Here is a 13,243-nt window from a genome sequence, read left to right as displayed (position 1 = left end):
CCATAATCTTTTCTGATTTATGTACCATCTCCCACCGACACAATCCAAGATTCCACTTGCCATTTTACTGCAATCAAGTTCCAGGTTGCTGGCATTCTGGATCTATCCACAGTTATTCCTAAATGTCTTTCAACCAGCACACTGCCTGGCTATTTAACACATCTTACCTTGATTCTTTGCTTTCCTACTATTTATGGTCAGAATTTGTATTTAAGTAACACCGCAACCTTACAATTTCCTGAAATATCTCACAGTCATGGGTGTCTTGTCACAGTTCTTTGTATTGAAGTGAATTTGTGCACAAGCCCTCACAAATGTCAATGTAATAAATGACCTGAAAATATATTTTAATGATTTTGCTTGAGAGATAAGTATTGGCCAGATTCATACATTTGCTTACAAATAGGACATTTAGCCTATTAAGTTTGTGATGGCTCTCACAACATTCCCATCAATCCCATTTCCACAATTATTTCCCTGTAACTTATTCCCTCTCATATACCCATTAACACCACACACACCCTCCCCAATTCTCCTATCACACTAAAACTAGCGGTAATTTTCAGTAGCCAACTTACCTACCAAGCAGCCAGACTTTGGGCTGTGGGTAGAAGCCAGAGCACTTGGGGGAAACTCATGTAGTCACAGGAAGAACAGGCAAACTTTGCACAGAGAGCATGGAGGTCAGGAACAAACCCTAAGCGCTGGAGATATGAGCTGCATTTCTCAAAGAACCCTTGTTTTGACATATCTTATAAAAACAAATCTGATAGCCCAGTACCCTTTCAAAACTATACTGAAGTGTCAGCCTTGATGATGTGCTCAGTTACTGAAGGAGTATGGTTTGAAACCACAATCTACTAACATAGATGTGTGTACTTCCGCTAATGTAAAGCTGATAATTATATTTATTTACCTGGAGCTTAATACCCAGCTACAAAAAGGATCCAGGTATTTCTGAATTTGACTGCACCAGTTCTCATTATTTCCATAGCCTACTATTCTGTTTTCATCTCTCAGTACAGAGATTTCAATTGCAATATCCTAATCAATCTTTTTCATGTTGTAACATGGATACTCTAATTCACACTTGCAAGTTGTTGTAACTTTGGAGAAAACTAGTAATCCCATGCTTCATGATGCACTATAGTTTTGTATGTTCCTAGACCGTGTTAATTCTTTATCTTGATTAGAGGGCTGGAAGCATGCCAGAATCTGTAAAGGATGGGTGTCATCACTCTCATCTACAAGCAGAAGTGGGAGAAGACAGAGAGACCCATATCCGCATTGAGTGTGGAATACAAGATCCTGTCCAAGGTGTTTGCCAATCGGATCAAGTCTGCTCTGGGACAAATGATCCACCTAGACCAAAACTGTGCTGTACGCAGCAAGAAAATCTCTGAAAGCCTTGCGCTGCTCAGGGATACCATTGCCTACATGTAGGACAGGAGGGTGACACTTGCCTGCTCAGCTTTGACCAGGAGAAAGCCTTTGACAAGATATCACACAGGTACTTGATGAACATGCACTCCAAAAGCGGGCTTTGGGGAGAGAATCAGGAATTGGATCCAACTGGTCTACCCAGACATCCATGCAGTTCAAATCAATGGGTGGCAAACAGATAAGTTCCAAATCTGGAGTAAGGCAGGGTTCCCACTCTCCCCTATCATGTCTGTGAACTGCATAGAACCCTTTGTCAAATCCATCAGGAAAGGCGCGGGTATAAGAAGGGCAATAATGCCAGGCAGTGGGGACACTCAGATAAAAGCCACCCTGTACGTGGATGATGTTGCTGTCTTCTACTCAAATCCAAGGTCAGTCTGAATTGATTGATCAGCATCTGCGACCAATTTGAATTAGCATCAGGAGTCAGAGTCAACCATGTGAAGAGCAAGACCATGCACATCGGCAGCTGGCCCGACTGGTCCACCAACCCCTTCACCGTCAAGTCTAACTACCTGAAGGTGCCGAGAACCTGGTTCAGAGGGGCCAAGGTATGTAACAAAAATTGGCTGGAGGAGATAGGTAAGGTTAAAGGGAAATTGGGTCCATGAGAGCGATGCTCACTCTTGATGACTGGCAGGCATTTGGGCATCAGGTGTGAAGTGCTCTCGGTGTTGCTGTACTTGGCATAGGTGTGGCCCATGCCCTGCTCCCGAACCACTTTCCAGTCACCCAAACCATTTTCCACTTCCGTTAGGGATCTAAGGTGAAGCATATCCAATAGGCCATGATATGCATCCCCAGACAAAGGGGGAAAGTATAAACCAAACATCACTCTTGTCCTGATGGCCACCTTTGTGTGCGGCTGCATCAAGCTGTGCATAGAACCGAATTGCGCGAGCACAAAGTGTCACGACCTGCTGAGATTCTACCTGTCCCTGTTTTGCAAAAGATGGGCCTAGCCTCATTGTCATGCAATATGCCATTCAGTTGGATCTTGCTACACTACCTGTCCTTTGCGGAAAAGTTCTTTCTGAAAAATACCTTTGATTACAAGACCAACAGGCAGTGATCAGCACAGAACCTCCTGCAGGGACTGCAGGAGGACATAATAGATCCTGTGGGATGGTTCCCTGAGCAGACTGTTAAAACCATTTGGCAGACTACCTCATCACCGGAGCTCACCAACAAGTACCAAGACCTTGCTTGACTGGCAGTGAGAAGAGCCTTTCATGTCAGATCCTTCCTGCAGAGTTATTCCAATGCACACTGTCCTCGGGGTGGCTACGATGAGGATGAAATGATCACACACCATGTTATGGACTGTGCATTTGCAAAGAAGGTCTGGGAAATGATGGTCTAGGCCTCTTTTGAAAATCTTAATCATCAGTTTTATTTAGATTTCAGGTAATGACATTCTGATTCATTACATTATTAAGATAATTGTTATAAGAGACCAATTAACAACCCTTAATTGTATTGTAATATATTTATATATTGATTTCATGGTAATATCCAGATTTATCTTTTTTGTTTCCTATTGCCCTCAAGACACATAGTTACTTGAATGAAATGTTACTTGCCCTGCATGTATAAATCAATTCTGAAATAATATTAGTGTTTAGTGATCAATTCCAGTAGGTCATACTTTTTTATTTAATGCTTGGGTGTCAGGGTTCCATCGTGGTTTTGAAGAATGGAACAGGTTTTGAGGATAACCCAGGATGGATGGAAATGAGCGTAAGTAGTCCTGCAATACTGCAAGTTGTAGGTTTATTACGCATACGAGGTATGATGCTACTCAGGACATAGACCTGATTTATTACTTCTAATTCAGGTCAATGTTCTGATAAGACGTCGAAAGGAGTATTCGGAGAAAAGCAAGTTTCTCTAAACAGGAAATGACAGAATCTTTCTCAAGTCATTTTATGTGATTGTAATAAAATCCCTGAACTGAAACACTGTTTCTTATATATTTATTGATTTCACTAATAATAGAGAAAATAAAATTTCAAGCTCAAGTGATTCGCCATATATGTTCGCATGAAAAGGATTCTATTCTTATAGATGATAGTGCACATAGTAAATAATAAAGATGAAAAATAATTATACGTAAACATTATTCCAGATCATAATGAGTCGCTATTTGTGTTCAAATTGTCTGAAGCGTTTTACTCAGTGTAATGTTTGATGCGGTGAGTCAATTTCAGTATAATGGAAACGACTTGTATTTCACTATTTATATTTTCTTAATTGATATATTTTCCCCAATAACTGTTTTAATTCTGCCTTTACCAAAGTTAAAGTCTTGGCAGATTATACCATTACCAATCTATGCATGTCGAATAAACGACATGTGCGAAGGATATAAACAATCCGCTCACTCAATTTGCACCAAAGTCGCAAATGTCTACGGTGCTGGAAGTATATCATTAACTATCCCAATAGACTAACGGGGATGGGCGCTTCATCCAATGTATTTTTTGTTTTGCTTCTTTCAATCAACCTTTGTGAGATCTGAGTGTTCGCCCCGTGTTTGAAGCAGATTCCACCTACAAATAATGTTGGTGATTGCAATAAAAAGATTTCAGGTAAGGTGAGCACTTTTTAATGCTAAGTGGCGTATTACAAAGTGTGAATCTGTACTAATTAGTTATAAAGAAAACTTAGTGATAGATGGTGCACTTAACTCTAGTCTATCCATCTATGCTTTTAAACTATGTCTATTAAAAAGTTATGCTACCCCAGAATGAAATTATAAATTAATAAAAATAATTCTATAGTATTGGCACCGGGAACTCAATCAAACTTGATTGTAATAATTACTTCTTCTGGGAATTTGCCTATTTGTCGTAAGTTTACTGTTTTCTAAAATATCATCACTGGAAATATATCATTAACTATCCCAATAGACTAACGGGGATGGGAGCTCCATCCAATGTATTGGTTTTTTCGGTTCTTTCAATCAACCTTTGTGAAATCTGAGTGCTCGCCCCATGTTTGAAGCAGATTCCACTTACAAATAATGTTGGTGATTGCTATTCATATTGATTGTGTTATGATAGATGTCGCTTAATAAACCCCACAGAAACTGGTCACGTTTAATAAATGATGTAGTTCGCCCAATTGCCAGCAGATGGACGTATTAACCATGGTCCTATCATGTAGTTGCATCTATAATTCCATTCGAGGCATAAGTTTCAATTTCTGAAATATCTTTCTCGAGTCCGCCAGTATACAAAATAATCATCAGCGAATAACATCGCGGCCAGGGCAGCAGTAGCAGAACGGAGTTCCGCCAGAACTCGAAACAGCATTCAGACCACATATTCTGTTGGGCAATAAACTGCAGAACGATGAATAATTATAAGTAATGCATCGGGAATTTTTCCCTTCCCTTTCAACTACGTCTAAAGTCAAAAGTAGTTTATATTTCCCAAATCAGAGAAAAATTGCGGCATTCACTTACAAAATGCTGCTACAATATTTAGCCTAAACCTAAAGAATTTTAAAAGGGAAGATTATGGAAGTATTTTACTTTGCTTATTGGCATACATTCAAAACAGTGTGCAGGGTAATATCCATGGATGCGGTCAGTGAGATGCACAGAACAAATACATGCGTAACCTTTTCATCCATTCTTACATTGGAGCACGTGGTATTTTTCCAGCGGAAAAGAGAAGCCTGTGGAGAAATAACCGGCAATAATTGTGTGGTGGCTTCTTCGAATCGTCTTTCCTTTTAATTCTGTGTTAAAATGTAATTTACGCCTGTGCTCATGTTATATCCAACCCGCACTTTCCGGATTTCTTTAGCAAATGTGGCGGCGCAGTGCCAACAAATCGAATTACATTAATAACTTTGTTACATATTCCGGTTTCAGACTAATTGCAATTACGTGCGGGAGTGAACACACCGTTTGAAACTACGAAAGTGCACACAGCTCCTGCAAGTAAACGGCATTTTAAATGGTATTTAACAACCTTGTGTTTTTAAAATGGCACGGCCTTTTAAGTGAATGTCGAAACGCTTCGCCTTACTTAACATGCATTCTTTAGAGTTGCTTTTAGAATAATCTAAAAAGTTGACAAGAAAAGCAATTGATTATGAATGAGAGAGAAGAGCGACGGCTTTTCAGGCTATTTTACTGCATGTAAGATTGACGATTCTATAATAATCGACGTGTTTAGTGTTGATTTCGGACTTTAAAGGAGGTGTAAGTTTGTTGCCAGATGAGCAGTTTTGCGGAGCATATTGTGACCTTTAAATTGTTCTGATCGATATGTTCGGGACCAAAAGTATAACAGCACAACTGTTTGACAACACTTAATGTTTGACTCCTAACTTGAGCAGTTTTCTTACACGATGGATGCACAGTCCAGAGCGTTGTGGAATTTTGCTTCAGTTGCACATGTTATCATTTCCACACTCAGTGCGTCTGTGTGGGGGAACTGCACGGGAACATTGGCTGTCATTCATCTACATTTCAGATAAAAGAAAACATTTTAAAATGTTATGATATTTCAAGAGCTACTTAGACACAAGATTATTGCGGGAACTTGAGTTTAATGTCTCAGGACCGTGTTGTTCCGCCATAATGCACATAATAGCTTGAGCTGTGTTTTAGATGTCACATATTGAAATAGTTTTATTTTTTTTGATTTCCTATGTAAGCAAATGCCGCAATTAACAGCTGCTTTTTCTAAAGAAGTGGAAGCGCTGAATAAAACTAACTTTACCTTTTTTTAGAATAGTAACTATCTGAAGCGTTAATGTCCTCCAAGTCAACTGCATTAAAGCGCGCCAAACTATACCCGGTCAAAGTTTGCTTGAAAAACTCACAATTAGAAACAGTGAATAGTTGTCTTCTTTCCACTTTCATGTGCTTTAATTCGATTTTGTTAGACTAAACTGAAAGATAATGGCAAAAATTAGGGGGGTGTTCGAATAATGCCCAACTATTTATCGCAATCGTCCACTAAACGAGGTCAAACTTTCAGAAGACGGAACCATCTCATATTTACTGTAGGGAGGGAGAGAGTGAGAGTGCGTGTTTGAGAGTGAATCAGTCACAATTGGGATAGACGTTGAGCGAAAGCTGTAGAAAATTGGTAACAAAAACTACTACATATTACGCCTAGCAGCAGGGAATCGTGAGATCTGGCGTTCTGAGTCGTAACAACTATCTGAATGCGAGAAAAGGCGATCGACACACCATGCTTTGTGTGAATTGTTTCGGCTATCGTTCATCGGAATAAACAGGCGATATAAACACACGAGGGAAGTTGAAAATAATGACGCTGCGTTGGCTGTGAGTGACAGAGAAAGATCTCAGTTCTGACAGCTAGATTCTTTGTTGGCACAGCAGCCAATCGTTGATTTTTACGACACAATAGTGTGGCCAAAGTTGTAGTATAAAAAGCCGTGTTGGAATATATGAGATTTACCAGTGCGCTTGGCCATATCCCAGCCCACCAGCCTCTAACACACTTTTAACTGGAGACAGAAGAGGATCCAGCAAAAGACTTGGGAACATGCAAGCATCACAAGTGCTCATTTACCTGGCTCTCTTTGGTGCACTTGCTCGAGTAGGTGGCAGAGATGGTGCGCACGCGAACCTGACAGATATTAAGACGGAATCGCTAGAAAAAGGGCCAGATAGTGACTATAACGTGTCCGAGTGTTCAGCTTGTAGGTGGAGGAAGGAGAATAAGGCACTGAGACTGGAGTCTATCAAATCGCAAATTCTGAGCAAACTGCGCCTCAAAGAAGCACCCAACATTAGTCGGGATACAGTGAACCAACTTTTACCGAAAGCCCCTCCTCTGCAACGGCTACTTGATCAATATGATATCCAAGGGGATGATAATAACGATGCCTTATTAGAAGAGGACGATTATCATGCTACCACCGAAACTCTCATCACCATGGCCACGGAGCGTAAGTAGGCCAGTATAATTATAAGTAACATTTCAGCAGTAAACTAACTATTTTCTGTATATAACGACTGATGTAATACAACATTTCGATTTGTGCGCTACCATAATGTTTACACCTTTTTTCTCTCAATTGATAGACTAATATCACTGGTTGTAGGTTATTATGTGAGTTGCACTTAAAGCAAACGGCTCGACAAAGATTTTATTAGCCATGGAAATCGCGACCTCATTGTGATCTTTTCATCTGTTCTGTTTCAAAAGGCTTCCCTTTCCTTTACAATACGCACCAACATACTAAGGTCGTAACTCACTTAACGAGAAGTGTAAACTTTAAGGAAAAAAGAATCTTTATTTGTCCACGTTATAGCTGTTCAGAAGAATTCACAAACACGCTCTGTTGGAGTTTAAGCAAGGACATCTTAACTAGCAACAGTTTATATTTCCTGTACACCTGAAACTTAGGAAACCATGTTTATAACCTAGGACTATAAAAGCACCATTTTTATGAGCCATCAACGCAAAACTAAATTTGTTCTATCAAATTATATTTTAATTGAGGAGAAATTATTATTCCCTCTAGGTGACCCTGTGAACCTTAGCTGAGTTAGGCCCTTGCAAACTGTCCCAGAAGCTATTGCTGTGAAACAAATGAATGTAACTAATGAGGATTACGCGAGCTTTCAGAAAGAACTTTTAATTACGTATTTGAACAATTTATATTCCAACTTAAAGCTCTTCGGCTTTCCATCACTGTTTCCAAAATAACATTTGATGTTTCTCAATATAGTTAACTGGTTTTCCTCATGCCGAGAGAGTTGGGAAGAAAGATTCTATTGTCCCACAGGCATATTAGTGTTCATTGTAGAGGAATAACTTAATAGCTACTAGCAAATGGTGTCATGACCTCAGTGTGTCATTAGGGTCATTTTAACTGCAAAGCATGTGACGGGTAACTGCAGCTGCCTAAGTGCCCTGTCAGCCTGCGTTGGATACTAAATGCTACATCTGCAAAAATTGGACGATTGATATGTAGTCAGAAAGATAAGATTGAGACCAATTTATGGTGGAGCTCTCTCAAAGTGTTTATATTGGAGAAAGAATGGTCAAGGGGACACACAGATCTTCTCCCAAGTAATAATTACCATGCTGCAAGTGAAAAGTGTTAATGTTGCCAGTTTTTTTCACAGTTCAGCTGCAAATAAATATTTCACCATAAACATGTTTTTCACCTATACATTGATTCTATTTTTAAGTCAGTATCGTACCAATGGCTTTTTCCCCCCAGCGAATGTGTTTCCCTAAATCCGAATTACTGTTAAAAAATTATGCCTGTGACCTTTACTCCTTTCATTACTCTTTAAAAAGTGACGGCAAAATAATATCTTGCTCTTTCAGTGTATGTAATTCTCTCTGTATAGTTGATTTTTTAAAAGTAGTAGTTGAAGAAAGGGTTAAAGTAACATCATTCACATGTATTATTTAAACTTTTTTAAAGCTGAACCTAGTGTCCAAGTCGATGACAAACCGAAATGTTGTTCCTTCAAGATCAGCCCCAAAATGCAGTTTAATAAAGTAGTCAAAGCCCATCTCTGGATATACCTGCGGCCAGTGAAACAAACCACAACGGTTTTTATGCAGATTCTACGACTAAAGCCAGTGGGGCAGGAATGGACGAATCACACACCAATTCGCTCTTTAAAATTCGACATTAACTCTGGCACTGGCCATTGGCAAAGTATAGACTTCAAACGCGTACTACAAAACTGGCTCAAACAACCCGAATCGAACTGGGGCATCCAAATCAATGCATCTGATATCAACGGACTCGACCTGGCTGTCACCTCCCCGGGAGTGGGGGAGGAAGGATTGGTAAGCGGTATTCTATTTGAACAATACACTTAGTACACAGTAACCTTTGCAATATCAGTTGATAAAGGTATGTTGCATGCCAAACGTTCATTGGCCGATGTAATGAAAATTCGAATGAGAACTGTACATATAAAAAACTTTTTATTTAAAGGTACCATAAAGTATTTTTGAAAGTTCCTGAGTTTAGGCCGTCAGGTAATGCCCTGTTACTAAATAATATTAAACGTATCCATAGACACATCCACGGACCTTTACGGGATCAGTTGAACGGTTTTCTTTTACCCACAAATTCACGGAGTGTTGCTAGTTTACAAATTTCGCTGCATTTCACTTGCTTTCCAAAATCGTCATACCTAAAACATTTATATTTGGTTTAAAACTTAGCTAACTAAAATCAGACGAAGCAAACGATTAGAATAATTTTACTGATCATTCAATAAACTCATATCTGGCAACTTGATTTATTGTAATCTTTGAAAATAATACACACATGCCAATACCTTTCTAATTCTAATCATACAAAACAAGGTCAAAATTATACAACTTCTTTGCGAATTTGCTGCAGGATGTTCGAGGCAATATTTTATATTTCAATTAAACTTGCATCCAATATATGAAATTGACGTTTTTCTTTCATATCGCTTGTATAGATGGTAAATGGCAAAAGAATATGCACGAGCAAATTTAACAACCTCCCACGGCCTCCTTACATTCTTAATCTTATGAAATCGTGGGCATACTCCAATAAGCAATTAGAATTGGCTGAACTTGTGTTGAAAGCCTTCCTGGATTGAGAAAAAGTACTCTCTCCGCGCCCTCCCCACCCCCCCCCCCCCCCGACCCCCAACCCACACCCAACAGAAAGATACCCCCTTCCAACGATGGAAAGTAACACAAACAGGACACAATACGAGTCTGAGTGTATATTTGGCAGGGTGAACAAAAATAGGTTTAGTCCTTTTGAATACATTTGGGCAACTATTTTAAAAACACGTAAACTATTGCAAAATGTTGAAGACTTCAACAATATAAGTTTTTGAATCCATCGACGTTACAGAAAGAACTTTAGTTGTACCTTCTTATGGTAACTGACATGGAGAAAAAAACATTTTACTCTGTTTAGTGCCGACTTGTTATGAAATAATTCCGATTTATCATTAAAAATGCATTTGCCAGCATTAACATGACATAAACAATGTGAACTGTAGAGCTTCCAATTTTCCAACTGCACTTGGCAAACATAATTTGGGACGGAGTTCATGCTGTTTCACTGCAATGGCACAAGAAGATTGCTTTGAGCACTGAACTGTCTAGCAACAAAACACACGCGAGAGGAAAAGAAACTAAAAGAGATATTAAAAGAGCATTGTGCGTTTGAATGAGAATTCTCAGAGAGATGGTAATTTGAAGGCGGTACGTAGGATTTCTTGAAAAAAATATTTATAATGTACAAACTTAAAATGATTTGGTTTTCTTGCATCGTGATGGGTGTTTAATACAGGATTGTCCTCCCACACCATAACACTAACATTTATCATGGGTTATTAAATGCCACATTCATACTCAGAAGAAAGCTCTAAAAGTTTCCCATTTATGCGTCTACATGACCTCTCGCGTCGTTCTAGAGGGGTAGGAGCATCTGCTTATGGTTCACAGGAAGGGTTTCCAATGACATCACAAACTACGACACTCCCGGAACCGGGAGACATTTATTATCTGAACAGGAAATTGTCCAAGTGAGGGCGCTCAATTTAATTTTAAATTGACTACAACCGTATTGAATAAGCGATTCTTCGTAGCCAAAGGATCTGTGCAGTGAGATAAAATGAGATTTTAAGGTGTAAAACAATGAAAATATTTCGGTTACCCTTGCTCTGCAAGAGCTTGGATCAGAATTGTCTTCCGTCCAATTGTGGTCTCTACAAACTGATTTCGTTTGTTTTGAGAGAGGACCGGGGACATATTTTAGGTCCTTGCATATTTTTACGATTTTTAAAAAAATAATGCGACTTTCAAAATGCAATATGCACAGTGTTTAAAAAATGCTCATTTTTTCACATCATCTGCCATCCAGCGATGATGTTGTATGAACGATGGATCCCATGAACTGTTGATCTATTTCTCCCCACATTTATAAAACGTCTTAACAGGCATTATAAAACAAATGTTTAGAGTGGACACATCTTGTATGATGTTTAAAAGTCAAATGGCCTTTTCAGAATTCAACTTGACTCTGAAAAGGAAGGGGGGGGGGGGGGAGCTCATAAATTGAATGAAAATGTACTAATCTCTACCCAGCAGTCCAATAATGTAAATATTCAGCATAGAACAACATTTGTTTTCTAACTTTCCAAATCAATTGCAAAGTAAACGAGAGTAGTATTCCTGTAGATCCCCAGTTCGTTTTGGCCAGAGGTTGGTCCAAATAAGGAGAGTCCTTCTTCATACTCTTTTTATCCTTTATGCGTTCCTACAAGAGTTATGGAAGACAAGATTAATGGTATCAATGTATCCATTTTTTTAAAAGCAGGAAACTAGCTGTTCTGTTCTCAAGATTAAAAGGGGTGGTTGAGATTAGGGGCACTAGCGCCCAAACCAAGAGAAACATAAAGATTTTGTCAGATGCAGAAGAAAAGTTTGGGAATCAAATAATACAATAATCAAGACTTAATTAGAAATCTCAAATTCAATTTACAAAAAGTCTTACATCCTGTACGCAAATAAACAGCGTCTTAACAGGCATTAAAATGTTGTCAGCGTGCGAAGAAACGTTTGCTGTGCTACTACTCAACAGCTGGGACATTCTATGGGATCTCTTGCGACTGCGTTTAACTTCTGGTTGATATTTTCTAATTCCTCAGCCGGCTTTTATGGATTCTATCAGTTTCCATGCTAGATTTTTTGCTTTAATGAAAACCAAAACATCTCTCAGGGAGAAACGCTACAAGGAAGAAAATCAAATGCAACTCTGTATTTTTTCTATAGTTCCTAAAGCATTCAAATACTGGAGTTTCCTTTAACGTCGTTTCCTCGTTTTTTTTCAACAGCAACCGTTTCTCGAAGTAAAGGTGACAGAAACATCAAAACGATCCAGAAGGAATCTTGGGCTTGACTGTGATGAGCACTCGACTGAATCGCGCTGCTGTCGTTATCCCCTCACTGTAGACTTTGAGGCTTTCGGTTGGGACTGGATTATAGCGCCCAAGAGATACAAAGCCAATTACTGCTCAGGACAATGCGAGTACATGTTCCTGCAAAAATTCCCCCACACCCACCTTGTACAACAGGCCAACCCTAGGGGTTCGGCGGGACCCTGCTGCACCCCGACGAAGATGTCGCCTATAAATATGTTATATTTTAACGGAAGAGAACAAATCATCTATGGAAAAATCCCAGCGATGGTAGTGGATCGTTGTGGCTGTTCCTGAGAACGACCAAAAAGACAGGAGGATGCGTCCCTACAACTGGACGTGCGAAATACGGTCGTGCCAACGATTTTCTGCATCACCCAGTACTGTGCAATAGGCAAAGAAGAGATTGTATTTGTGTATGCTCCCCCAAAAGAAATGAATAACATGGGCCGAACAAGAACAGCGAGATTCCGAAACACCCAATGAATTCAACAGTCCGGTCTACTATTCCATTTCAAAATAGAGGAGCGAGTATACATTGCTAGCAAGGCCACAACATCCCATATAAAACCATCCAAATCTGAATATGCGCGAACAATTTTCAATTCCAAATTTGACGAATTAATTAAAGGTATAAGGCGTTTCCGGTGTATAGAAAAAATGTCATTGCATGTGTTTAAAACGAGTTCAGAAGTTTTCTGACATAGACTTGACACTTCACTCCCCAGAGTGTTACCTGGTCATCAACCAATATATAAACTGTATTCGTGTATTTGCAACAGATAATAACGTTCGACTTCAATATTTAACTCTTGGTTCAGATAAACAGAGCATTTACATTATCAAGTCGTCTGAACTACT

General features: G+C 39.2%; 1 protein-coding gene across 1 annotated transcript; it reads left to right on the top strand.

Moving 5' to 3' along the window:
• The first annotated feature begins 6,921 nt into the window (after positions 1-6,921).
• Positions 6,922-12,679, top strand: mstnb (myostatin b). The gene is made up of 3 exons (XM_052010814.1): positions 6,922-7,383; positions 8,878-9,251; positions 12,299-12,679. Exons 1-3 carry the CDS (start codon positions 6,978-6,980, stop codon positions 12,677-12,679), a joined length of 1,161 nt encoding a protein of 386 aa, XP_051866774.1. The 5' UTR covers positions 6,922-6,977.
• Positions 12,680-13,243: the final 564 nt, after the last annotated feature.

The sequence above is a fragment of the Pristis pectinata genome, chromosome 1 (genome assembly GCF_009764475.1).
Source record: "Pristis pectinata isolate sPriPec2 chromosome 1, sPriPec2.1.pri, whole genome shotgun sequence".
Taxonomy (NCBI): domain Eukaryota; kingdom Metazoa; phylum Chordata; class Chondrichthyes; order Rhinopristiformes; family Pristidae; genus Pristis; species Pristis pectinata.
Note: the sequence above shows the minus strand (reverse complement) of the source record. Positions and strands in the feature narration are given on the sequence as shown.